A 27433-nucleotide genomic window follows, 5' to 3' on the forward strand; every position below is an offset into this window, starting at 1 on the left:
CCAACACCAACAACTCGGTCGCTGGTGGATCACATTCGTAATGATAAGTCCATCACAAAAGTTACTTCCATGTTTTTCCACCATTGCCATTGCTGATCACAACTCCCTCTTTTTGTATTTCTCCACTACCATGTACTATATTTTCTCTCTCCTTTCACTCTGACTCTGCTGTAGGGTAGCTGAGTAGCACAGCAGACAGATCCCTGGTCCTGGGTCCAAGAGGCCCTGAGCCCCCCTACCATCCCGTAGGCTCAGCATCCACCTGGCCCTATGGTCCCATACAGGTCATCCAATCCCAGCCCCTTGCAAGAAGTAAAAGAGAAAATGTGTTATAACTGACCTCTCTCACCCAATGGTCCATCCTCTCCTCCATCACTCACATTTCCCCCTTCCTCTTGTCTACCCCGCTCCTTCTTACTCCAGATGCCTATACCACATTGAGTATATATGCTGTTTCCTCTCCTAGCTACCTCTGATGAGAGCAAAGATTCCCTCATTCCCCCTTGCCTTCCCCCTTCCATAATATTGCAATAGTTCATTGTGATAAAGAAAAATCTTATTATATGAAATATCTTGGCCTATTCCCCCTCTCCTTTTTCTTTCTCCCATTACATTTCCCTTTTTCCTATTGATTCCATTTTTACACCATATTTTATCTTCAAATTCAGCTTTCTCCTGTACTTCAACTATAAAAGCTCATTCTACCTGCTATATTAACTGAGAAGGTTCATATGACTATTATCAGTGTCATTTTTCTATACAGGAATACATGCAGTTCATCATCATTAAGTCCCTCGTATTTTCCCCTTCTCCTCCAGTCTCTGTGCTTCACCTAAGTCCTGTATTTGAAGATCAAACCTTCTGTTCAGCTTTGGCCATTCCAACAGGAGCATTTGAAATCCCCCTAGTTCATTGAAAATCCATATTTCTCCCTGGAAGAGGACATTAATTTTTGCTGGGTAGTTGATTCTCAGTTGCATTCCAAGCTCTTTTGCCTTCCAGTATATTATATTCCAAGCCCTATGAGCTTCCAATGTAGTTGCTGCTAAGTCCTGTGTGATCCTGGCTGCAGCTCCATGGTATTTGAATTGTGTCCTTCTGGCTGCTTGTAACATTTTTCTCTTTGACTTGGGAGTTCTGGAACTTGGCTATAACATCCCTAGGGGTTGTTTTTTTGGGATCTCTTTCTCAGGGGGATCGGTGGATTCTCTCCATTTTTATTTTGCCCTCTGCTTCTAGGATATCAGGGCAATTTTCCTGTAGTAATTCTTTGAAAATGATGTCAAGGCTCTTTTCCTGATCATGCCTTTCAGGTATTCCAATAATTTTTAAATTATCTTTCCTAAATCTGTTTTCCATATCAGTTGTTTTTTCAAAGAGATGTTTCACATTTTCTTCTAATTTTTCATTTTTTAGGTTTTTGAAGTATTGGTTCCTGATTTTTCATAAATTCATCAATCTCCCTGAGTTCTATTCTTTGTCTGAAGGATTTGTTTTCCTCAGAGAGCTTTCTTATCTCTTTTTCCATCTGGCCAATTTTGCTTTAAAGCCTTCTTCTCCTCAATAACTTTTTGAACTGTTTTATGGATTTGACCTAAGCTGGTTTTTAGCATGCTATTTTCTTCAGCATTTTCTTTGGATTTCCTTGACTAAGCTGCTGACTTTATTTTCATGTTTTTTTCCTGCATCTCTCTCATTTCTTTTCCCAGTTTTTCATCTAACTCTCTCATTTGATTTTTTCAAATTCTTTTTTGAGCTCTGTCATAGCCTGAGCCCAATTTCTGTTTTACTTGGAGTCTTTAGATGCAGGAGCTTGTGCTTCCTCATCTTTAGACTGAGTGTTTTGATCCTTCTTGGGCTCATTTACAAAATATTTCTCAATGGTCTTCCTCTTTTTTCTCTGCTTGCTCATTTTCCCAGCGTAAGCCTGTTTCGGGGTGCTTCCTGAGCTTTTGGGACACTCCCACAAGGTTCTCAGTGTGTGAGGCTCTGTCTTCCTTCCTGGCTGAGGTGGGAGGGGGCCTGCTGTTCTGTGAGGGTGCCTAGACTACAATCAGGATCTGATGATGGTCAGAGCCCCAGATTCTTGTTCCAGGAGCAGAGCTTGGCAGTCTCTCTCTCTGTTCCCTCCCTAGGTTCAATGGGCTCATGCCCTGGGGGCTCCTGCTTACCTGCTCAGCCTGCTTCTGTTTCCTGGTCTGCCTTGGCCATGCTGCTGCTCACTGCTCCCTTGCTGTGTGCCCTGAGGGCTGGGCTTCACATGTTCACTTTGGCAGAGGTCCCCCGCTGTTCCCCCACTTTGTGCTTGATGCTCCCTGGGTGTAGCTCAGGAAACTCCCTGACTGCTGTGAGCTGCAGGGCTGCTTCCTGGAGGCTGAAGTTCTTTAGCTCTGGTGAGCCACACCTCTGGCGGCCGCCCCTCGGACCCCGGGGAGCAGAGCCTTTCTACTCTTTTCCAGGTTACCTTGAGTAGGAGAACTGCCTCACTTGGTCCCTCTATGGGTTCTGTCTCTTGAAAATTTAGTTAAAGTCCTTAGTTTAGTTTCAAAGTTTGCTCCTAAGAGACTTTCCTCTCTTGTCACCATCTTGGCTCCACCCCAACCTAACTGATTTCTAAGGATGCTTCAAGCTCCAAATTATTTTATAATTTCATTCTATAAAGATATATATATATATATTTAAGGATAATTTGCTTTTGCCTTATAAATAGCTGCTTTAATCTATATATAAATCTTTATTTTCAGTCACAAATTGAAAGAGTAAATCATTATATAGCAAATAGTTATTAAACTTCTATTCAAAGTAATATTTAACTTGTCATTTTTAATGAATGAATAGTTAAGGAAGTTAGTAACGTTATATTGAATATCCTTGCTGTTGAAAAATATAAATATAAGTATATATTTAAAATACAAACATATATAAAATGAGTGTATATATATATATATACACAATACATGTATTTATTTTTGCTTAGAAAATCTCTGTAGGCAGAAGAAGGTGATCTGTATTTGATTTTGTCTTCCACTAAAATCCCACTTATAGCAAAACTTTCTCTTTGTAGAACTAGTTGGGTGGACATGTTGAGCTTAGATATCTTTAAGTATAGCTTTAGGGATTTTAGGGGGAGTTTTAAAAATCATTAACCATTTTGGGGAATGAAAACTACCTATTTATTTTAGAATGACCTATGTTGTAGGGATAGCATACATGACTTTCTGTACAGGTGATTGAAACTGAATGGTTATTTGACTTCCCCTTTTTATTTCATTGAGCCATATTCCTTTTTCTTAAAATAGCAGTTTAAAAATATTAGGAGCAAGGAAGAACTCCATTTGGGAATGAGGGGAGGGAGGGTGAGTGGACAGCTGGTGTGTGTAGGATGCTACAGTCTTCCTCTGTCATTCTGTTCAGATGTAGGAGGGGACCAAATGGCAGCATTTATCCAGGAATAAGATGCTGAACACATTTCAGCTTTGGCCACATTATCTATCAGTCCTTCTTGGCAAAGTAGGAAAGTTTTCAGCATTCCCAAATCAAAATTTTCATTTCTTAAGACTTTCACACTTGCCTAAATTCTTCCCACATGTCATAATGCTGTCATGCCTAGCAAAAGTTGCTTTAGAAGCTATTTATTGAACTAAATCTTTTAAAGGAAATGCTTGGATGCAAAAAAAGAACTTTATCTGAGACCTTATGTCTGAGTTCAGTGATAACAGGAAGCAAATCTTCAACACCTTCAAGTTTACTAAACCAGTGTTATTTTTTAAATGATACTCAGTATTTCTCCTTAAATATTACTCTTAGAAAAGACAAAACTAAGCTGAACATGTATTTGCTTTGAAACTTCAGTGTAATGGATTTCATTGCGGGCTCATCAGTGGGACTACTTTTTACACAGTTCAAGTTTTCTATCTATCTACATCTTCTAAAATTTTACAATTTTTCCCTAAAACCTTGCAAAGATCTTCCATTGAAGAACTATCCAATACCCTGGAAAGAAATTCTAATTCATTGCTTTCCCATTGTTTGAACAATGTCATGCTTTACATTCCATATCTACTAATCCATATCTATTCCCTGGACCCAGATGACTCTAGCTAGAGAAGAAAGTGAGGCTGGCAATTTTGCACAGCCCTCTCTCACTTGTTTCCAATTCATTTACATGTCATGGTCTTGCCTCCTTGACAAGTAACAGCAGCAACAAAATATCCCTGAATTTCCCAACTAAATGGTCTAGCTCTTTTCCCAGTCTAATTGCTTTAAATCTTCTCGTTTATGTCACCATTCAAAATTCTTACAACATATTTATATACATGAAGTTTTCCCTTTTTTATTGAGCTCTCTGTGATTTAAAATGTTCCCATTTTATTGTAATCATGCTATTTAGCCATCAGCAACAAAATATGAATAGAAAGTCTAGAAAGAGAGACAAAGAGACAGAGACAAACAGATAGAGACAGAGAAATGGAAAGACAAAGACAGAAAGACATGCTTAGGAGAAGGAGTCAGGGATGTTGAAAGAGGCAAAGAAAGAAAGAGAAAGATAGAGCCAGAAAGACATAAAGACATAGTCAGAAAGGAAGGATCAGAGAGAGAGAAATTTTGAGGTAGAAGATGTATGACATTATCAAAAAAACTCCACAATTGTTAAAAATGTATATTTATTTCAAAGTGTGAAATAAAATTGACATTTCTACCTTTATAGTAGAACAAAAAAAGAAATGGACATAAAATTTCACCTCTCTATTGTATACAGGTGGTTTCTTTTTCTTTTTAGAGTATATATTAACTACAAATTGTAACTTTAAAAGCTATCCTTGTTGTGAACATAACCAATGTTGACATTTGTTTTGCTTGATTATGCATATTTCTGAAAATATATTAATTTTTCTTTGTCCTGCCTGGGGTGAAATGGAAGAGAGTGTTGTGTTAGGAATAAAGCAGGAACTGTAGAAAAGGAAGGAAGCAGAAACTGAAGAAGGAAGGAAGGAAGGAAGGAAGGAAGGAAGGAAGGAAGGAAGGAAGGAAGGAAGGAAGGAAGGAAGGAAGGAAGGAAGGAAGGAAGGAGGAAAGGAAGGCGAATCATTGAAATATATTTTTAAAGAATCTGCTCGATATTCTAAATGTAGTCAACAAGCTTTTCAACGCATCACTAAATCCAACTTATAGTACATCTTCAGAACTTCTACACAGAAAATGTCTTGATAGAGTAACTCACTGTGCTCTCTAACCAATTGTACAAAAGAAGCTGAGTAGAAAATATTTATCATTCATTGAATTTGATGGATTTGGATCAGATGGATATTTGCTAAGTTATATTTTATATTAATAATTAGAAACAATGAGAAATTATTTTAGTTGTTACCTATATTTACTCATCTCAAATGAATTGTAATATTATTGTTGTTATTCACTTATTCGGTTATGACTCTCTTCATGATCACATGGATCATACTGCCCATAGGGTTTTCTTGGCAAGGATAGTGAAATGATTTTCTTTACCTTCTCCAGTGGAATAAAGCAAAAAAAGGAGGCTTTATAAATGCCTTGCCAAGTCACACAGATAGTGCAAGTATGAGGATGGATTTGATTTCAGCTCTTCTTGACTCTAAATCTAACTCTTATCTACTGAACCAATTAACTATCCCATTTCATTGTATTCTAGAAGATATCTCCTTTTAAAGACTTAACTATATTCTATTGATTAAATTCAATCAAAATAAACACAGGAGATTTTGTTCACTCCATTCCTTCCATTAAAATAAAGAACTGGTAAGAACTGATTTGCTGTACAAAATTACCTGTTACCATTTAATATTTCCCTCATGGATGCTCTCCACACACACTTGTAGACCATTTTAATAAAGATCTTGTAGAAATGAAAAACTAGGCCATTGGACTAGCCAGTGCTACTGTGCTGTACTTTTTAAAAATAGTAGTATTTCTCTTTCCTCTTATTCTATTCTTATTCTCCCTCTATGAGAGAATTTAGAAAATGATTCATAAGTCCATGAAATAATACTCTGTCAAGTTAGGTATGGATGGGATATTTTTTTAATGGCTTGGTTAGTTCCAGATGTTCTCTCTTTCATTATATTATGTTTCTTTTCCACTCTCTCATAAACCATGTTAAAGACAAAAGTTGTAGAGTAAAAAATGATCTACAAATATGACAGCATCTTTTTTTAAAGAAAAAATATCAAGTTTCTGTATTTCATTGAGAGTTTGTATTAGGGGGCATGAAAGCCATGATGCAATCCATGATGACACAGATACATATTATTTCAAAGAAAGATTATATAAAAGAGAGAATAGTGAGAGGTAGATATATATATATATTATATATATATATATATATAATATGTTTGTATAAGGAAATTTATGAATTAAAAGGAGAAAAATATTGATGATTATTTCTGTGAAGATAAATAGAGGGAGGAGATAGGATTTTCAATACTGGATTGTACTGATTTAGACAGAAAGAAGAATTAAAGAAGGGGATAACATAGACTACTAAACAGGAAAGAGGTTAGAAGCTCAGCAGAAATGTGTAATATATTAAAACACTGATCTAGACATTAACAACTAACATCAGATAAACTTTTCTTTTTTGTACATGATTACTGAACTAGATAAAAAGAAAATTGGTAATCTAGTTTATGAACTTAAACTAGGTTTATAATGAGATATTTCATATTAGTCTTCCTTACTATATGACAAGGAATTCATGTATAATAACATGAGATTAATCCATAATTAGTCTATTGGTCTGACTCAAAGAATAGTTGACATTGTTTAATGTCAACTTGGCAGTGTCTCCAGTTGAAATATATATGAAATATATATGCTTGACCCTCAGTTATTTAACATTTTTTCAATGATTTTTAAAAAGACAGAGTTGTCATATTCTTCACAATTGAAAAACTGGAAAGCATATCTTATAAATCTAATGATAGTGTCACAATACAAAAGGAGCTTATAAACAAGAGCTTAGAGCTGAATCTAAAGTGATGAAAATATATAGGCATAAATGTAAAGGTTTTCACTTGCCTAAAAAATTAGAAAAAACAAAACTTCACTTTATAAGAGTATGGTTAGACAACTGAAAAATATTTGGATATTTTGATGTACTTCAAATTTGATAGGAATGAAAAGAATCACATGGTAATCTAAAAAGTAAATAAGGTCTTAGGCTGCATTGACAGGCAGAGTTTCCTGAAACTTGAAGTACTAACAACAATGTACTCTAACCTTGTCAGATCTCATTTGAAGTAGGTGATAGTCAATTTTGCCCTTCATAGTTTAAGGATGATATACATAATTTGTAGAGTGAGCAGAAGAGAGTATTAATGACAATGAAGAGACTAGAGTTCATGGCAGAAGATTACTTGAAGGAAATAGCCATGCTTAGCTTGGAAAGAAGAAAACACAACAGGAGTTGTGGTAGTTGGCTTCAAATATATGAACAGTTACCATATAGAAGAGGGATTAGATTGTTCTGTTTATCCTCATGTGATATCAGGAATAACTTTTTAAAAATAAGAAACATAAAAAGATGAATGTGTTATTTTAAGAGGAGGTGGTCTCCCCTATCTTGGATAACTTCAAGCAAAGATTGAATTCAAATGCTTAGATTTGTTAAAATGGGAATTTCTTAGATGTATGGTTTGACCTGGATGGATGCTAAAGTCCCTTTTTTATACTGAAGTTCTGTGACTGTGATCCTATGAAGCTATAATATTTCTGAGTGGTAACTGACGCTTCATTGAATTAATTGTCTTTTTTTTTATTTCTATGTCCTTAGATAAATTCAGAATTGGTTGTGATAGTAGGGCTCAAAGAGTAGTGGTGCCCCATAATATGTGTCGAATATCTTAACATTGATATTAATTAATATTATACCCGAAATTTTTAATCTCATTATAATTTCATAAAACTTTAAAATATTTTCTAATCTATATATATATATATATATATATATATATATATATATATATATAGTAATTTAACTTGTGTTGTAATCATTTTTTTTAAGGCAATGGAGTTAAGTGGAATGACCAAGGCCACACGGCTAGTTAATTATTAAGTGTCTGAGGTCAGATTTGAACCCAGGTACTCCTGACTCTAAGGCCGGTGCTCTATTCACTATGCCACCTAGCCACCCCGCTTGTAATCATTTTTTTTTAAATGTGAACTTATAGTAAAAAATATAATAAAGGAAAATGATCTTATCTTTCCTATTATGTCAGCTCAATCTTTAGTTTTTAGCCGTAGCTCATATGGGGATGGAGATAGAGGGTGAACATTAAATTTGGAGGTGAAAGAGCCTTTTTATATAGTTCAGTCCAATTTGTTCATAAATATAATATATATATATATATATATATATAATATATATATATATACACAAACACACACTTATATACATTCGTAAATATGTATGTGTACATCATAAAATCTTAGAGGGGTATCTAGAGACTCAAAGAGGTTAAGCTATTTACTCATAGTCTTTTTTTTTTGTAAGGAAAAAGGGGTTAAGTGGCTTGCCTAAGGCCACACAGCTAGGTAATTATTAAGTGTCTCAGACCAGATTTGAACCCAGGTACTCATGACTCCAGGGCCCGTGCTTTATCCACTACACCACCTAGCCACCCCTTTACTCATAGTATTTTAATAAGTAGCAGAGTTTAGGTTTGGATAAAGGCCTTCTTAACTTCAAGGCCAGAATTATATCCACTCTGTTATAGTAATTCTAAAATAAAGGCAGTTTTGTGAATAAGTCTACTCAAACCTACTCAATCTGTTAATCTAATTGTTTAATCTATCCACCTTCAAAATCCATTACATACAAATTTCAATTTTGATTTTTTCAATTTCTGATTTTTCAGTTTTGAGTTGTTTTTTGTTTTTGTTTTTTTTTAACCTGAGTTCAATAAGTGTAGTTTATTGAAAAGGTCATTGATTTTCACATTAGACTGGTTTGAGATCCAACCAGTTTTGTGTGTGCCATAGAAATATCAGTTCTCCACACTGAATTCATTGCAATATAAGTTCATAGAATTGAATTTTTTTCTAAAAATTCCTTCTGGTTTTAATATTATGTGATCCTCACTTGTTAATTATCATTTTTATGAAGGAAAACTGACTTTCATGAAGATAATATATAATTTACTAATGTGAAAAATGTGAACACAATTAGTTCAGTACTTGTAAATATTGAAGCTGTGCCTGTCCCAACATATATAGTATTATTTATTTATACATTTTGATCTGAGTAAGTCAAAATTGATAAGAATCTCTTATTTAGACTGCATTTCAGAGTCTAACCTCAAAAAAAATCTCTCAGTAATTTTCTCTGAAATTTGTTTTTATACCAGAACTATGAAAACTTGACTTTTATTTCAATTTCAAATTTACCATCTAAACCTCTATAAGTAGATGCTAAAGGGAGGTGAATGTTAGAGCAATAGACAATTGTTTTTTCCTATCCTAGACCTATCAGGAAATAAAATGGGTTATCCAGTATCTGAGGTAGCTAGTTTGCTCAGTGGATAGAGGAAAGGGATCTGTAGTCAGAAAAACCTGAGTTCAATGTAGCCTAAAATACTCCCTAATTGTATAACCTAGGCATGTTACTTAACTTCTATTTGTCTTAATCCAATGAGAGAGGAAATGGTAAAATTCTCTAGTATCTCTGCCAAGAAAACTCCATTCAGAGTCATAAAATGTTGGATATGATTGAATGAGCGAAAAGCAACCTGGTATTAGAAAAGAGGAATGAGAAGAGAATAAGCATTTATGTAATTCTTAATATGTATAAAGACTTTTATAAGTTCTTTATATAAATGTTATATAAATGCATTTGATCCTCATAACAAACCTTTGAGTTGTATTATTATTATTCACATTTTACAGCTAAGGAAACTGGGACAAAGAGAGTTCAAATGACTTAGCCAGGATCACATAGCTACCAATTATATGAGGCCATATTTAAACTCAAGGCCCCATACTCCTTCCACTGGGCTACAGCTACCTTATTATAGAAATATCCTCAACATTTGAGTTGTTTAAGAACACCAGAATAAAAAAAAAAGAACACCAGAATGACTGCATATTTAGAAAATTGTAGGGAATTTTCCTGTTTTGAATTTCTATTTGGAGTAGATTTTTTAAAAAACTAAACCTGTATGGTTGAGTGAAACATAAACTATTTACAATCATCATGGACTATTCCTTTCATAAAGTCATAATATGAGGCTCACTTCTTTTGCCTGTAGTGAAATGAATATGTCTGTCTACTTGAACTACAAAGTCCTTTACAATTCTGATTCTATAATCACTTGAACTAATTAGTTTTTTCTTTAGTACAGTCACACTATTTATGTCTAGTGGAAATAGAAAATTTTGGTGCAGCTCCTAAGGAGAATTATTTAAAACAGCAAACTAACCATACTATTTCTATATTTTTCCTTTATTTTTCTTTCTTGAATTTTGTCTGATATGATTTTATAGATTAAAATAGGCATAACTTTGAATAGCATATATTGTCTTCAATTATGCAATCTGATGGCAAATATAACATGACAGTGATTTTTGGCATTTTGAATAATTTTGGAGAGCTTTATAGCAAAAACTGTGCCAGTGAAAAAATTCTATTTAAGGAAGCTAAATTGTAACATGTACCCTATAATGTTCATTGCCATCTGACAGATGTTTGGTAGCCAGTGTGATATGAATTAATGCTGTCATTTTACTAATAAACCAAGAATAAAACCACTGGTGTTGTTTTCAGCAGACATTCTCAACACAAACCAAACACTGAATTTGGGTACATGACAAGATGATATAATTTTTTTTTGGTGGCATACAAACTCATTATGAGTCAATACTGTGATATGACCACCAAAAACAAGCTAATAGGATCTTCTTGTTCAGTTGTTTAGTTGTGTCTGACTGTGTGTGACCCTGTGGCCATATGACACCAGTTATGTCCATGGATTTTTTTTCTTGGAAAATATATTGAATACTTTGTGATTTCCTCTGACAAAGATTAAATAACTTCCCCAGGGACATACAATTAGTAAGTTTCCACAGCTGAATTTGAATTCAGATCACCTTGAATTCAAGTACAGCACTCTTTTCAGTGAATCACTTTAATTCTGGAATAGGATCCAGTACTATGGACAGAATTCTAATGCATTCTTCTTTACTCAATTCTAGGCTATACAGATTTGAAAGAATATTGATAAGATAAAGACTGTCATCTTTTAAGATGAAAGGACTCAAGTACATTTCATACTTAGCAGCTGTAGGAAATTGAATTAATTAACCAATAGTAAGGAAAACTAAAAAGGGAAATAATAACTGCCTTTAAATTTTTTCTGGGGGTACAAAAATGCAAATGATCATCCTTGCTCTCTAGGATCTCTCAACAAGCAGGTTTTTTCCAGAGATTTCACTTTATTACTTATAGAAAACAAAACAAAATCCACAGGTCTTTTTTTTTAAAGAAATGTACACAATAAATAAGGAATAATCAAAAGAAGGATGGTAATGTGAAATAAGATATTGGGAAAGAAGTCATATAGAAGAGATTTTAGTGGGGACTAACAGAAAACAGGGGAAGCTAGTAGGAAGAAATGAAGAAATAAAGAGCAAAAGCATTCCATGCATAGTCAACAGGCAAAAAAAATGCTCCTATCTAAGAAATGAATGTCTTGATTGTGGAAAAGTCAGGGGCCCAGAGGCACTGGATTCTACATAGTAGAGAGCAAAGTGAACAAAGACTGGAAAGTTAGAAAGTTATTAAGGGCTTTGAAAAGAAATCAATATCCTATAGTGGATATAGATTTATCTTTAAAGATAGGAAGAACAAAATTTCATTAACTAGCATAAATTGATTCCCTGACCATAAACAACTGAAACAAGTTACTTAATCTCTCAGTGCCTTATACAACTTTTTAAGATGGTAAGGTGCAAAGAAAGCACCATCCTACTTTACAAGAGAAAGTTTCATCATCCTGGTCTTCTCTAGGCCAATTAAATTATGGATCCATTTCTTGTTGCTATCCGTTTTCTACAATAAGCTTGGGTAGCAAAGATTTTTTTTTAATTCTGGGACAACATAACCTACATGTTTTGATCATTCCACTTATATTCTTTGAAACTGATAGGAAACTTATTGTATCACTAACAAAATTTCAAAACATTATTATTTTTATTGGCTATATGCAGGACTATCTCTAAGAAGGATGAATAGTCTAGTTTGTATTTAACTAGATTCTATTTGTGTTCTTTTTGTTTCATTCCCCTTTCAGTATTTCTACCACACTCTCATCCCCATAACCTAGTGGACTTTATGTGCTATTTTTGAATTACTAGGTGATCAATCATATTAAGGAAAACAAGTCTGCCCAAAATTCCCTTGGAATTTAGATTCTCTGAGTTGAGAAGGACCTGGAGCTTATCCTACAAAAACCTTCATCCAATTCAGAAATCCCTTCTATAGAATGTTTGACACATGAGAGTATTTCCAAAGACATAATCATTTTACATCTAAGATCAAGCATAAAGTCTCTTTTTCATCATATAAAATTCTTCATAGTCTCACCGAGTATTTTTTATCTTGACTTCATACATGCTACTTTGCTGCTGCTTTTAATGCCACACTTCCATCATGATTTATAATAATTGTTCCCACATACTTGGAGTGCTCATTTCCCTCATATTCTCTTTTAATTTACCTAACTTTCTTTAAGTCTCATTATCTTCCACAGGAGGACACTCTTACAGTCCTCTCACTTGCAGGTGCTTTCCCTTCAGTCTGCTCTGTATAATTCTCTTGGTATTTATGCATTTGCAAGGTGATATTGTTGTTTGCATTAGAATGCGTGCTCCTTCAGTAGGAACTGCTTTAACCTTTGTTTTTCATTCTCGATGCTTAGTACATTTGACACAAAGTAAGCATTTGATAAATGTTTATTGACTAGTCATTGCCTAAGTCTGTTATACACACCTGGTGTATACTATCTCATAAAATAATCCATTGCTTTCTCTAGCTCTCATTTCTAAATATTTTTCGACATCAAAGAAAAATTAACCTTCCTATAATTTCTGCTCTTTCATCTTAGTTCTTACAGATGAAGTTAACCAGAACAACTTTACTTTCTGTTTGACAGGACTACTCATCAAATAGATGAAGACAGGTATAACAGACTTATCTTCTCCAAGTCAGACATCCTCATTTCATACCACTAATCTAGTTTTATTTCAATATTTCACAATCCTAGTTATCTTTCCCTAAATACACTCCAGTTTGTCAGGATGCTCTTAACATGTGTATGCTTTTTGTGAAAATTCTATTTATTTAAGGCAATGAGATTAAGTGACTTGCCCAAGGTCACATAGCTAGGCAATTATTAAGTGTCTGAGGTCACATTTGAACCCAGGTCCTCCTCACTCCAGGACTGGTGCTCCATCCACTGCGCCACCTAGCCGCTCCAACATGTGGATGCTTTTAATAAAAGATGTTGCAATCAATAAATTTGGATTTGATACCCACTGGAATTTGGAATGCTTATCTATTCACTGACTATTGATTGCTAGAACTTTTACTACCCTCAAAGGAGTATGTATAATTTAAAATAGGAATAAATGGTACCCAGAAACTATAATTATGCAATAAAAAACTATTCAACTCAATAATGATTATCACACTTCTCAACAATTTTAACATAAATGACAAAAATGCTATATTTATTTTATTTGATCTTTAACATTATAATGGTGTATATCATCATGCTACAGACATGAAGATTTGCTAATAACCATCCAATTCAAAAAAGTTCAGTGAACTGTATTGTGAATCTATCTTTTAGGGAAAATGATAAAAAGAAAATGTTAGAATATGATATTAATAAAATGATTAGCATCATAGACTGAGAGTAAGAACAAAATCTTAAAGAAAATCTAATTCAACCCCTTGCTTGTATGAGTGAACTAATTAAGAAGAAGAGACATTTAGTGACTTCCTCAATGTCACATAGGAAGCAAGTGGCAGTATGATGATTTGAACCTAAGTCCTTGTACCCTAGAACCAATTTTTTTTTCTATTTTTAACATGTTGCCTCCCAAATAGGTACTCTAATAGGCAATCTTTAGTAAGCTAGGAGGCACAGCGGATAAAATGTCAGGTAGATTCAGCTTTCAGATTTCAAATCTAATATTAAACACTTAACTAGCTGTGTGATGCTGGGGAAGTCACTTAACCCTATTAACCTCAGTTTTCTCATCTGTAAAATGAATTGGGGAAGGAAATGGCAAAGCATTATCTTTGCCAAAAAACTACTAGTGGACTTGGCAGGTGTCAGACATAACTGATAAATAATTGAACAATAGAAGAGAGATTTAAAGAATTTTTTTTATATTTACTATAGTTGGGGGAAAAGAATATATATATATATATATATATATCTGTATTCACATATATATGTCTGTATTCACATATATATATATTTTTGTATTCACATATACATATATATATATATAGGATTATCTCACATATATCAAAATATTTAAATTTATCACCAAATTTCTCTTAGAATCAATTAAAAGAATTTTTAGGATCTTTTAGGGAAATGAAAATATAACTTTCAGCATTCTGATAGCAAGTGTATCTTTATCTGTTCAACCTGGGGGGGGGGGAATTTTACAAGGAATTGATAACAAAGCCTAAACAACTAAGTATCCTCTTTAGTCCACATGATAGCAGGTTAAAGCCAGTTCAAGAACTTGATTACCTTCAAGAATCAGCAGTGACAAGGCTCAATTTCATTTTTAAAGAACTTTATTTGTTAATATCATTTTAGCCAAAACTAAATGGGAAAATGTCCCTAAGAATAGTGTTCTGAACTTGTCATCCTTTTGAATGGAAACTACTCTTTCAAAGGTTGAATAATTTCCCAAAACTTAAGCTTATAGAGAGAAAATAGTATTATAAATATTATATGAGTGATGTTAGAAACTAAACCACATATGCATATATTCACACTTATATATGTATAAATATATGTTTGTGTGTCTGTATGATAGATAGTTCATCTTAAATTTCAGACCTGGATGAATGAGTCCAGGTCAGGCTAGATTCAGTCACTAAATTCATGTTCCTCAACTCTAATGGAAATAATTGATGATGGAGTAGGTCTCATGCCTCAAATAAAATTCATAGTAAGGGCAGTTTTTCCTAAGTTCACTTGATCTCTTAATATCATTCCTTGATCTAAAATCTTTATTTGTGGAGATAGATAAATTGGGGTTTTTGCACACTCTGTGAACTAGCAGAATGATACCAAACTATCCATATTTATTCCCATCATTTTTTTAAAATTATTCCTGTATTGAGGAAAGAATGAATGACCTGCTATTTCCACACTTCCTATAACTTTATAGGACCTTTTATCTGGAAGGGGCTCAGAAGCCATGTAGTTCAACCTGTTCATTTTACATGTTAAACATTACCAAAGACCAAGTTACAGTGTTCCATACTGCAAACCTTCTCTAACTGACTTTAAGTCTATTTTTTCCCACATCTGTATTTCTGAAAAGTATCTGAATGAATGATCTAATCTTTCTAACAAATATCAGTGCTTCTGTTCTACCTCCTAGATCCATTCTATATACAATTGCTAGATTATTCTTCCTAATACATAAATTTGATCATATTGATGTATTGCACTCACATCTATGGGTTCATTTATCCAGAATAAAATCAAAATTCCTCAATCTTATATTCAAGGCCTTCCATAATCTAACCTCAGTATATATATATATACATATATATGTATATATATATGCATATATATATATATATCTGATTTTTTACCATTCTACTCCTTTTCATATGTTCTAATTAAAAGAAAATAACTATAATCAGTTTACTTCTTCCCTAACTTTTTCTTTTTGCAAGCAATGGGATGTCTTGAACTCAAATCTTCCTGACTCCAGGACTGGTGCTCTATCCACTCCATCACCTTATCTGCTCCCTATTGCCAAACTTATCTTGTATCAACTGTCTAGCAGTCCACAATGGTCAATTACTAAATGTTTTAACTAGTAAAGCCTTGGTCATGTTGACTTGAGCAATTAATTTTTCTGGAGAAGTTACACAAATAAAGGTCTTTGACATTATCAGAGATTACAAATTTGAAGTATATATATAAGATAACTAAAAGCTATACATAAGAGGTGTTTCTGAAAATTATGTTTGTTCCATTTGAGTGAAAGTCTTTTAAAAAAGACAGACCACTTTTCTGATGCATTATGAAGGGCATTGTTAGATTATTATTTTTAAATTTTGTTTGTAAAGTATTGCTCCAATGGTTGTTGAAGTCTCTTCCAATTTAGATTATTTGAGAAACTGTATTACAGTGGAAAACTACAACAATTAGTACCACTAGTATCACTACCACCATCACTATTACTACTACTACTACTAAATGATAATAATAATGATGATAATAATGATAATAATAATAATAAATACTTGAATTTTACTTTAATGTTTCCAGGTTCAATCACCGATTTTTCCTTCCTCTTACTACCTGTGTAACTTTGGTCAAACAATTTATTTTCTCAGGGTCTCATGATAAAGTGATAAACATCTATCAAATAGGTAAATGTCTATTAATTAAAGATTATATGCCAGTTTAATATTTAGATCCCCATGAACAATTTTTTAAAAGTTAATTCAAGTAAATAAGGCTAAAAGTATCCCAAATACATTTTAAAGCAACTAAACCTAAATGCATGAGCTCACAGCACTGCTAACAGAACCACAGGAGACATTGTTCTCTCTGTGACTGCCCAGGCCCCTGGCTGTGGTGGTAGAAACTTTATTGCTTTCAATCCTCAACATAGTGACCTACTTGGCGATTAGATGTCAGCAAGCTAATAACTGCAGCACCTGCCGAGCTGACATCAACTCTTACACACTCCTACACAGCATGCAGTCACTAATCCAGTTGAATGGTGTGGAGTTCAGGGCATGAAATATGGGGAATGATTGTCTGGCACCTGGGTGAGATTTAATAGCCTTGCTATTTGGTACCAAGAAGCAAATAGACTCTAGTCCATAACCTGGCTTTAGTTTGGGAAATTGGGACTGAAACATGTTTGATATAAACAATGGTAAAATTGCTTAAGCAAACAACTAAAGTTGAAAAATTCTCAATCATTTTCTATATTTTTTAAAAAATGAAATCTAGGGCAGTTAGGTGGCACAGTAGATAGAGCACTGGCCTTGGAGTCAGGAGTACCTGAGTTCAAATCCAGCCTCAGACACTTAATAATTACTTAGCTGTGTAGCCTTGGGCAAGCCACTTAACCCCATTGCCTTGAAAACAATCTAAAAAAAATTTAAAAATTAAAAAATAAAATCTAATGTGGAGGGTGAGAAAATTACCCCAAAAAGTGGAAGGGGGGCATGAGGAGGGAGGACTCATATATAGTATGCTTGGAAGTGAATCTGCAGTGAAGTTCTGTGCTCTCTTGTAAAGAGATTCAAATGTATATATGCCACAGGAACTTCAAATGAATTCAAATAAACTACAAGCTTTTAACCAATGTATACCAAGTGAAAGAAACTATGTGAGTAGTTAAGGGTTACAAAAATTAAAAAGAACATATTACACTTTCCCTGACTTCAAGATATTTCACTTGTATAGGTATTGGGTATTTGTTAATTCTTTACAATGTTTCTCTTTTCCCCCATTTAAAGGGTCTTACATTTATCTCTAAATCCTGGACATTTTCCCTGACAGTCTTCATTTTTTGCCTCCTGACTTCCTTGGCTTCCTTCAAGTTCCTGATAAAGCCCTACCTTCTATAAGTAGCCTTCCCCAGTCCCTGTTAATGTTAGTGTCTTGCCTCTATTGATTATCCTCCATTTTTTTTTACTTTTTTTGTTTGTATATATTTATTTTCAAATTCTCTTCTACATTAGAATGTGAATTTCTTGAAAGCAGGAATTGCCTTTCACCATTCCTTGAAATCCCAAATGTTCAGCATATTACCTGGCTCTTGATAAACATTTTTCTGAATACCTAGTTTCTGGGCAGCAAGACTTTATTTCTTTTCTCTCCCCCCACCCCATGTTACTTTCTCCACTTCCCCTTTCTTCCTCTACTCCTTCCTATTGGTGTGGTGTAGTGAAAACAGTAATGATGAGTTAGGAAACAGAATGTAAGATCCTCCTTTAAAAGTCTTTGTGTTATCTTGAACAATTCACTTTACTTCTCTGTACCTTCATTTCTTTAACTATAAAATGAATGTGAGGGGTAACTAGGTGGCACAGTGGATAGAGCACCAGTCCTGGAGTCAGGAGGACCTGAATTTATATTCAGCCTCAGACACTTAATAATTGCCTAGCTATGTGACCTTGGACAAGTCACTTAACCCCATTGCCTTAAATAAATAGAATTAAAAAAAATGAGGGCGATAGATAAGCTGTTCTTTGAGGTCTTTGTCAGATCTGGTCCATGATTATATTTCCCTTCTGATCTTCTTTTTATCCATTTATATATCAGTACAGTATCCTTATTCTAGTATTTATATACTTGGCTTTTGGAACAATTGATGTGATTTCAAAATGCATAATAAAAAAGGACATTGACCTAATTTTACAATTTTTTTCTTTTGTAACTGTGCCATTTTTTTTTATCATCTTTGATTCAACACAAATAGCAGAGGTTTAGAAAGTACAATGTAGGACAACATGATTGTCAGGTATAATCCTACATTAAATTGCCATGAAATTGAAATAGCAATTCACTTTATTTTAAAATTTCATATATATGTATAACTATATACAAATATTCCTCAAATAATGACCCTAATTGGCATTAATTTTTGTTTTACAGTACTATTATTGAGAAAAATGTCTTTTCTAATTAGAAGTAGAGCTTGTCACTAGCTCTATGAATAAATATTCATTCTATTGTTGTATAAAAAAATCATGATAAATAGTATAGGTAGTATACAAATAAATATTGCCACCCTCTATTTCACTATAAAAATTGAATTTTTTCATGTTTTTATGAAGTTGTATTTTTATTTACCTCAGTAGGAATAGAGGGGAAAGGATTTCATGTTTTTGTAATGTGAGTTTAAATTTCTTTTAAACATAAACACACATTCAAGCTATGCAGTGACATAGAATATTAGACTTAGATTTAAGATACCTGAGATGATATGTTGGCTCAGTCAAAGTTCTTAAAAAATTATAATAACTGGTAAAGTATGAGAAAATGATGACTTTTGAAGTCAGCTCTCAACTTTCTTTTCTATGACAGCTGTTAGTGTCTTTAGTTCTGACATCCTTCAACCTACTATGTCTATATCTTCATGTATTTAGTAATTTATAAACTATACACACACCCACCACTATAACTTTCGAGCTCCTTGTAAGGGCCTAGACTATGTATGCCTTTTTGGTCTCCAATCTTATGACTAGTTCTAGGAAAATAACAAGCACTTAATAAATATGTTTTGGTTGACTATGATATTAGGTAAATCATTTTACCTCTTGCAGCTATTTCTTCAATGGAATTAAATTCACTGATACAAAATTCTAGGTTTGTAAACAGATTGTAGGGGTAGTCTATACCCCTCAAATGAATTCCCATAACAATATACCTGATCAATGGTTATCCATCTTTGCTTAAAAGAGCTTTAATGAGGGAAACTCACCATCCCTAACCACTTTGGGACTACTCTAATTGTTTGAAAGCTTTTCATTGATCCTTCCTCTTCCCTGTGGTGCTAAGCAGAAAAAGTTTAATCCCTCTTCAAAGTCTTGGTCCTTCAAATACTTGAATATAGTTAACATAGCCCTCTAAATCTTCTCTAGATTAAACATCTTTAGTTCTTTCGATCGATTTTCTCTTGATATGAAACCAGAGGCCCTTCATGATTTTTGTTTTTCACCTTTGGACACTTTCCAGAAATTCCCTCAAATTCCTAATGCAGCAAGTAATACTTTTCTTATTCCTCAAATCTCTTGACAACTTTGCTACTCCTTCAAATTTGTCTCCTTTTCTTTAAAGGGAAGACTTCTGTCCTTAATCTAGAAAGTAGAAATAGATTCTTCTAGCCCTTTTACTTTCTCATGAAGGATAGAAATTGACTTTCTCCCCCTTCATTCAAACTGTACTATTTCTTCAAGGCTCAGTTTGAATCAAATATTCCTTGAGGACTTCCCTTAATGTTCTATTTGCCTTTAAAGAGATAGACAGGCAAACAAAAACAGTGGATCTCCTAGAGTGTTACATCGAATGCTATTTTCCTAATGAAGCCCTCTTGTTATTTCATGAATTTGACCCCACTTACATTGAAAATTATATGAGGACAGGAACCAAGATGTTCTATGTATTTAAAATTCAACAATTGCACTTAGGACAGGATTTCCTCAAATATAAAATGAAGAAAATGATAAATTGTAAGGGTTGTTATGATGAACAAATTAGGCAATGAATTCAAAACAATAAATTTTCTGTAAATAATTGTATAAATGTGAGATGGATAGGATGATGATGAATATATTTCAAGAACAATTACTATTACTATTTTCTTTGTCATAGATATATGTTTTTATTATTCTGAATCAGGAGCTTTCTTGTGTTTCCAGTCTTCTGGTTTTGAACTTTACTCTGTTATTGTGAGTTATGCTGATATCATCAGAACAAGAAATAATGCATTTGTCATCTTAGGGAATTATTCATTTGAAACTTTTTGTTTAAGATTCAAAATCAAAACTAGAATCTCTAGTACATGTTGCCATATCTATTATAAGAGATCTTGGATATCTGAGAAATGAAACAAGCAAACCAAAAAAAACAACTTGTAGCATCATAATTTAACAAACCAAATAGCTTTTGTACACAGGAGTCAGACACCAAATTAAAATGTCAAAAATGTTATTGAACTGACTATTCATTAGAAATTGACTTTGTGTTAGCTAGAATACAACTTAATTATATTTCGCTTTGAATGCTTTCTATGTAATAACTCCTCTCTAAGTCAGAGTTTTCCATCACTTTATTTCTAAATCCTAACATTTTGGGAAAGTAAATTCTTATCAGAAATGAGTGCTAGCCTATGTACCCTAAGAAGATGGATTTGTGAAAGAACATAAAAGACAATTATTCTCTTTCTTTTTACTTATACATGTACAATTTTCTTAGTTCTGAAAAAAGAGCATCATAGTAGTCTTGGTGTGTAGTTAAAAACCATTAGAATGTTTGTTTTCATCTGTACATTAGATCTGCTTCACATACAGTTAAAAATACTCAAAATACATCTTTCTTTTTTCCTTATTTGATTCAAAGACTTCTAAAATGATTAAGGTTTAAAGAATTCCTTATACCATTATATAGTATTCTAGGGGCAACTTAATTCAGCGATTTATGGTGCTAGAGGAAGGGTGGGTAGCATCGATTTTAGATTCAGGGGACCTGATTCTCCTTAATAGCTTTAGGGTCCCAAATCACTTAAATCTTCCTCTAACTAGTTAGATAACATGCAACATTAATGTTTATGAAACCCTTTATAAATATTTTCTCACTGAATTCTTACAACAACCCAATAAGGCAGTTGCTAACATTATCCCTATTTAAAAAATGAGAAAACCGCGACATAGAGCAATCCAGATATTTAATCAGAGTGACACAGAACTGAGGCCAGTATGAGACTGTAATTGAACTTGGACTTTCCTGACTTCAGGCACAATGGCTTATTCACTTCATCACTGTGCCTCCTCAGTTTCACAATCTATGAAATGTGGATAATAATAATTATGCTGCTTACTTCAGTGGGTTGTTATAAGCTAAGTATTCTATAAACATTGAAGCACAATATTAATTTGAATGATTAATATCATTCTAATTCTAGGTTTTTACATATGTCCTTGAGTCAACCTTTGACAGGATCTCAAACAATCAATTCTATATTGATTATCTCTTCCTTAAGGTGAATAAGTGTGCATAATGCTATTTCCTAGGTAAGAAAGTAATTCTAGTCCTTTTCAAGGGTTGATCCATCTCAAATATCCATTGATTTTATGGATCATAGGTTAAATGATTTTTTTTTTAAAAAATCAGGTTTTCAAATAGAAAGAAAATATGCATTATTTTCTTGATTTTTTCAAAACTGACATCAAATATAATTCACAAATAGGCAAATGAATTTTTAAAAATCAATTACTTCTAGCATTCATAATGATAACAATAGTAATCCTTTATTTATAGAGCTTAGAAATTATAAACTCTTTCAAATATGTTATTTTGTGTACTCACTATGACAACCTTGTGAGGGAAGTGAGATAGACAAACATGAAGATATTGAGTTTTAAAAGGTGAAATCCATTTGGAAATGGACAACATATTTTAAGTCTCTTCTGTCTTAAAATCTAAAAGGGATGTTATCATTATTTCTCTTTATTTCTCATTATTTCTACTTTAATCATAGAGCAGGTCAATCAATCTGCATGAATAAGTTCTTAAGACCATGTTATACACCGTTCTATATACCATACCATGTGTTGTGCTAAGTGTTTGTATTCAAAACCAAAAGTAAAAGTCCCTGTTTTAAGGAACTGATATCTCCTCAAGGGGCATGGCAAAAGAACAACATAGACTTATACTGGTATATATAGAAAAAATACAAAAATGAATACAAGGTAGTTTGAGAAGAGCATCTACTAATAGTTGGGATAATCAGAAAAGGTTTCATGAAGAAGGTTATGATTGTAGATATCTTTAACTTTTGTCAACTGACATTTACAAATTTCCATAACCTTTTTTTTGAGATATATCTTAATATCTTCATTTAAATTTTTGAAGACTTTAGATAATAATTAAAATAGTTTATGTAAGCAAATATCTTAATCACAAAAGCTATTTTCTAGAGTCTGCCTTTTGTGAAAATCATTCAATTGGTTGAACTTTTCTTTTTTAGTTAATATTAATAATATATGGAGTCTCTGAAACAACTTGTGTGCTTTGTATCCTTTCTAATGCATATTATCAGAAATGATTTGGTATAAGAAAATGTTTGAAATAAGCAAATTGTGAGAAAGAAGTGAAAATCTTTCAGTAAAGTGGTTCAAATAGGTTTCATACAACTTTGAATCAGAACTTAAGTGTTGAGAATCTTTTTAAATGAACATCAAAGCAGAGTACCATTCTACAGCAAGCTATTTATTACCAAGGACTTTCAAACAGTATCTTTAAAATTATAGATTCTAAAATTAATTTTAGATTTTATTTCATAGCCATAAATGTAACTGTAGTTTAGTCAGACATGATAAAAAAAAAGGAATGTGGGATCTCAATAGAACTACAACAATTGAAAGCACAAAGTTTGTAAAATGTGTAGGGAGGGGAGCAACAGTGAGGGGATGACAGGAGTTATCTCCTTACCTGTCCTACCATTCTTCAAGCCATAGTTCTCATGATATTCATACCTTCTTTTATCTTGAAGAAGATCAAGAACCTTTCAACCATTCTAAGTATTTTACATGGGTGAAATGCCAGAATCAATGTCTTTTAGGATGAAGTTTCAGTTTCAAATATCCCCAATGAATGATTTTGCCAAAAGTATCATTTTTGGTGTTTATAATTACCATCCTTACATATGAACCTAGGAAGACAGAAGTCCTTTTAATCATTTTTTTCAGTGCTAAGAACAGGGTTGTTTTGCTATAAATAATGCCTTTTAAAGTCTTTCCTAGTCCTTTCCTAGAGTCTTTTCAAGTCCTCCTTAACTTTTCCTCTGGAATTAATTTTAATTTATTTTGCATATATTTTCTATGTTATACGATTGCTTGCTGTTGTAATCCTCATTATTCTGGGAGTATCTAGATAGCAAAAGCTATTGGTTTTGCTTCCTTGACCTCTTCCTACATTCTCAATCTTCTTATACCTTATTCCTCTCCATGTACACTGTAATCCAGTAATACTGCCTTCCTTGATGATTATCATCAAGAATAATCCTTCTCTTAACTCCAAGCAGTTTTACTAGTCAATCCCCAAGACTTGATCTCTCCTTCCTCCTATGTCTCCTGGAGACTTTGGTTTCCTCCAAGTCTCAGATAAAGTCCCACCTTCTTAAGCAAAGTAAATAAAACAATATAAGCAATGATAATTTAAATAAGATTCACCATAAATTAAAAAATAAAGAGCATGGCTCAAGTGAAAAAAAAATGTGAGAAGAAAATTTCATTCCACTACTGCAGAGATGGGTGGCTTGCCAGTGTTGTATATTCTATATATTTCCAGTTTTAGCTAAGAATTGATCAATAATGCTGATTTTTTCCTTTATTTTCCTTTTCTTTTTTGTATCTTTATATTTGATGTTTTATTGGAAAGTAAAACAAAAGATAATTTAGGAAATATGAATATAAAAACTAATTTCCATAAAAAGTATTGTCTTATACATTCTTCAGAAAACTTTTCCCAATCTTCTTTAACTTTAGGCCCCTCTGGAATTATCTTCAATCTGACATGGATAGGCAGATAGATTAGATAGATTAAATGAGAGAGAGAGTGAGAGAGAGAGAGAGAGAGAGAGAGAGAGAGAGAGAGAGGTGACAGAAAGATAATAGATATTACATAATTGTAAGTTATATCTTTTTTGTGTTTTGTTTTGTTTGCTTGCTTCTTTTTATATTTCTTTCTATGTCCAAATACTTGTGGTGGTATCTGACATATAGTGGGTATTTTAAAACTGTTTGCTCACTTTACCTTATTATGAAAATAAATCAAATGGTAGAGCTAAGGTGTTCCATGTTTTAGGACTAAAGGTCTGGGCAAGGAGTGGAAAGATAATCATTTTCTCTTTGTTCATTTAGCAAGAAGAAGAAGCTATAGTATCTTGTTGCAGGATAGTTTAAAAAATACATTTTTTTCAGTTTGAAAATTGTTTATTCCTGCTACTTGATAAGGTAAGTACATGAAAATTATTTTTTCCAGAACTTTTTTTGGCAAATAAAAGCAGATGATTTTTTGATTTTTGATTTTTTAAATTTTTTTCAAGGTAATGAAGTTAAGTGACTTGTCCAAGGTCACACAGCTAGCTAATTATTAAATGTCTGAGGCCAATTTGAACTCAGGTCCTCATGAGTCTAGAGCTGGTGCTCTATCTACTGAACCACCTAGCTGCCCCAAAGCAGGTGATTTTGATAAACAGAATCATATATAGAGCAAGGCAATTAGGGTCAGTAGGAATACTTTCCCCTATATTAAATGGCCATGGGGTGACTAGGTCGCACAGTAGATAGAGCACCAGCTCTGTATTCAGGAGTACCTGAGTTCAGATCCGGCCTCAGACACTTAATAATTACCTAGCGGTGTGGCCTTGGGCAAGCTACTTAACCCCATTGCCTAGCAAAAACTAAAAAAAAAAAAAATGGTCCTAATTGCTCTGGTAAAAGAGAAGCTAGTAGAAATAATATCAATTTGTTTCATAAGAATTTTTTTCTTTTAATTATCAAAATCCCTTCTCAATGTTTTCACATTGCTTGAAAAATAGTGACTTACTTTTTATATAATTGTTTGTGGTGTGAATCAATTTTTTTTTGTGGATACTAAGAGGTTAATTACAGGTTCAGGTGATGTTCCCAATAAGTTTGTGATATTTGACTTTTGGATGAATGAAAATTGATGTACCACTTTATATTTTTATTCCTATTTAACCTTAAAGTACTCTGTGATCTGTAATATTGCAAACTGAACTTGATTTGGCTTTAAAATGCTAGGTGAAGTTTACTTTTTTGATGTGGGAAAAGCTCTAGATTTGGAGGTAGAGGACATCTCATTTAGAGGCTGCTAAAGAACTTTCAGTTCTTTAACAGTACAGAAATAAATCTGGAGATTATAAAGGACTTTAGACTCTATCTAGTAAAAGTACCTGAAAAAACATTGCCCTCTTGAAGACATTCAATAAATTTTCAAGTCTTTTCCTAAAACCCTTCATTTATAGCATCTTACTATTTCCCATCTACTAGGCAATTAAAAAGAAATATTGGTTGTTGACTTGATCCATGACTTCTTTATATGTTGTCTTTAAAAAGATGAGACTTTGTTTTGGGTATTATTAAAAGAACCTTTTATTTTCCACCCAAATCAATCCAGATTACTGTTTATCTTCATTTTAATTCTGGCCCCAATGTAGTATCCATTTACAGTTCCTTTCCAAGATAGATCTGTTAATAGATGAGCTTTATAAATTTAATTATGTCTTCATTGGTGAAGTAGGCACTATTAATCCACATTTGGTTCAACTTTGCATAGGAAAAAAAATAAGACATTGGAATATATTATGGAATAAGTGTATTCTCTTTTGCCTGAGCTCCAAAATGTCTAATATAACTTGTATTAGCAAACACAATGAAGTGTGCCAGAAACAACAATTGTCTTGTGAAAATCCAATATTTTCTGAGTTGCTTCTCAATTTGTGGTACCCAGTTGATATGTTCTATGAGAGAGATGTTTGACATAATAGAAATGATTTTGTTCAATTTTTTTTCCTCTTCAGAAACTCTTAACAGCTTATAAGCTCTTAAGAGCATCTGGAAAGATTGTTGAGTACATAATATGGTATGTGCTTCTGTTTTTTGAAATTTTATTGTTTTCTGTTATTTTCCCATGTTCTTTTTATCTTCTTTTTTCACAAATATTTTGTAGAGTAGAATTGGACATTTAAGATGATTAATTTTGAGTCAGGAAAATTTTCATTAGATACTTGACCTTTAATGGATTATTTTCTTACAAAAATTCCAGAACTTTGTCATGCAATTTGCAACATAAAATCAGTAAAATAATCAGTATTGATACCATGTTTTAATGTTTGCAAAGCACTTTTCATGGGGTTATAGCCTTTGGGTAGGAAAATTATCTTAGAAGTCATCTATTACTACCCCCCCTTATTTTATAGAAGATTAAAATTGAGGCACAGAATGGGGACATGACTTAACTAAGGTCACATAGAGAACTCATAAAAAAATGATTTCACAATCAGGTACTGTGACAGTAAATTCAATACCATTTCCAAGGCACCATATTGCTTTTCTTTCTTTGTTTCCTTCATCACAACAACCTAATAAAATTATTCTAATATGATTCCCATTTCATATATGAGAAAAGTAAGACTCAAAGAGCATAGATAACTCTCCCAGTATCAGTTGTTCTTGGTCAATCATATTTTTTTAGTCATATCTGACTCTTTGTCAGATTGGAGTTTTGGAGTTTTCTTGGCAAAGATACTAAAGCAGTTTGCCATTTTCTTTTCCAGTTCATTTTTCAGAGAAAATTTAGATAAACAGAGTCAAGTGACTTGCCCAGGGTCACACAATCAGTAAGTATCCAGGCCAGATTTGAAG

The 27433-nt window shown here is 33.0% G+C and overlaps 1 protein-coding gene across 1 annotated transcript in view; it reads left to right on the top strand.

Annotated features, from left to right (window-relative positions):
- Nucleotides 1–27433, top strand: part of CSMD1 (CUB and Sushi multiple domains 1) — a 2413561-nt gene that overhangs the window by 711910 nt on the left and 1674218 nt on the right. Inside the window, exon 4 of the mRNA XM_074209535.1 lies at nucleotides 10621–10644. Coding sequence (XP_074065636.1) covers nucleotides 10621–10644 — 24 coding nt within the window. The remainder of the gene's footprint in view (nucleotides 1–10620; nucleotides 10645–27433) is intronic.

This window comes from Macrotis lagotis, chromosome 1 (assembly GCF_037893015.1).
Source record: "Macrotis lagotis isolate mMagLag1 chromosome 1, bilby.v1.9.chrom.fasta, whole genome shotgun sequence".
Classification (NCBI taxonomy): Eukaryota; Metazoa; Chordata; class Mammalia; order Peramelemorphia; family Peramelidae; genus Macrotis; species Macrotis lagotis.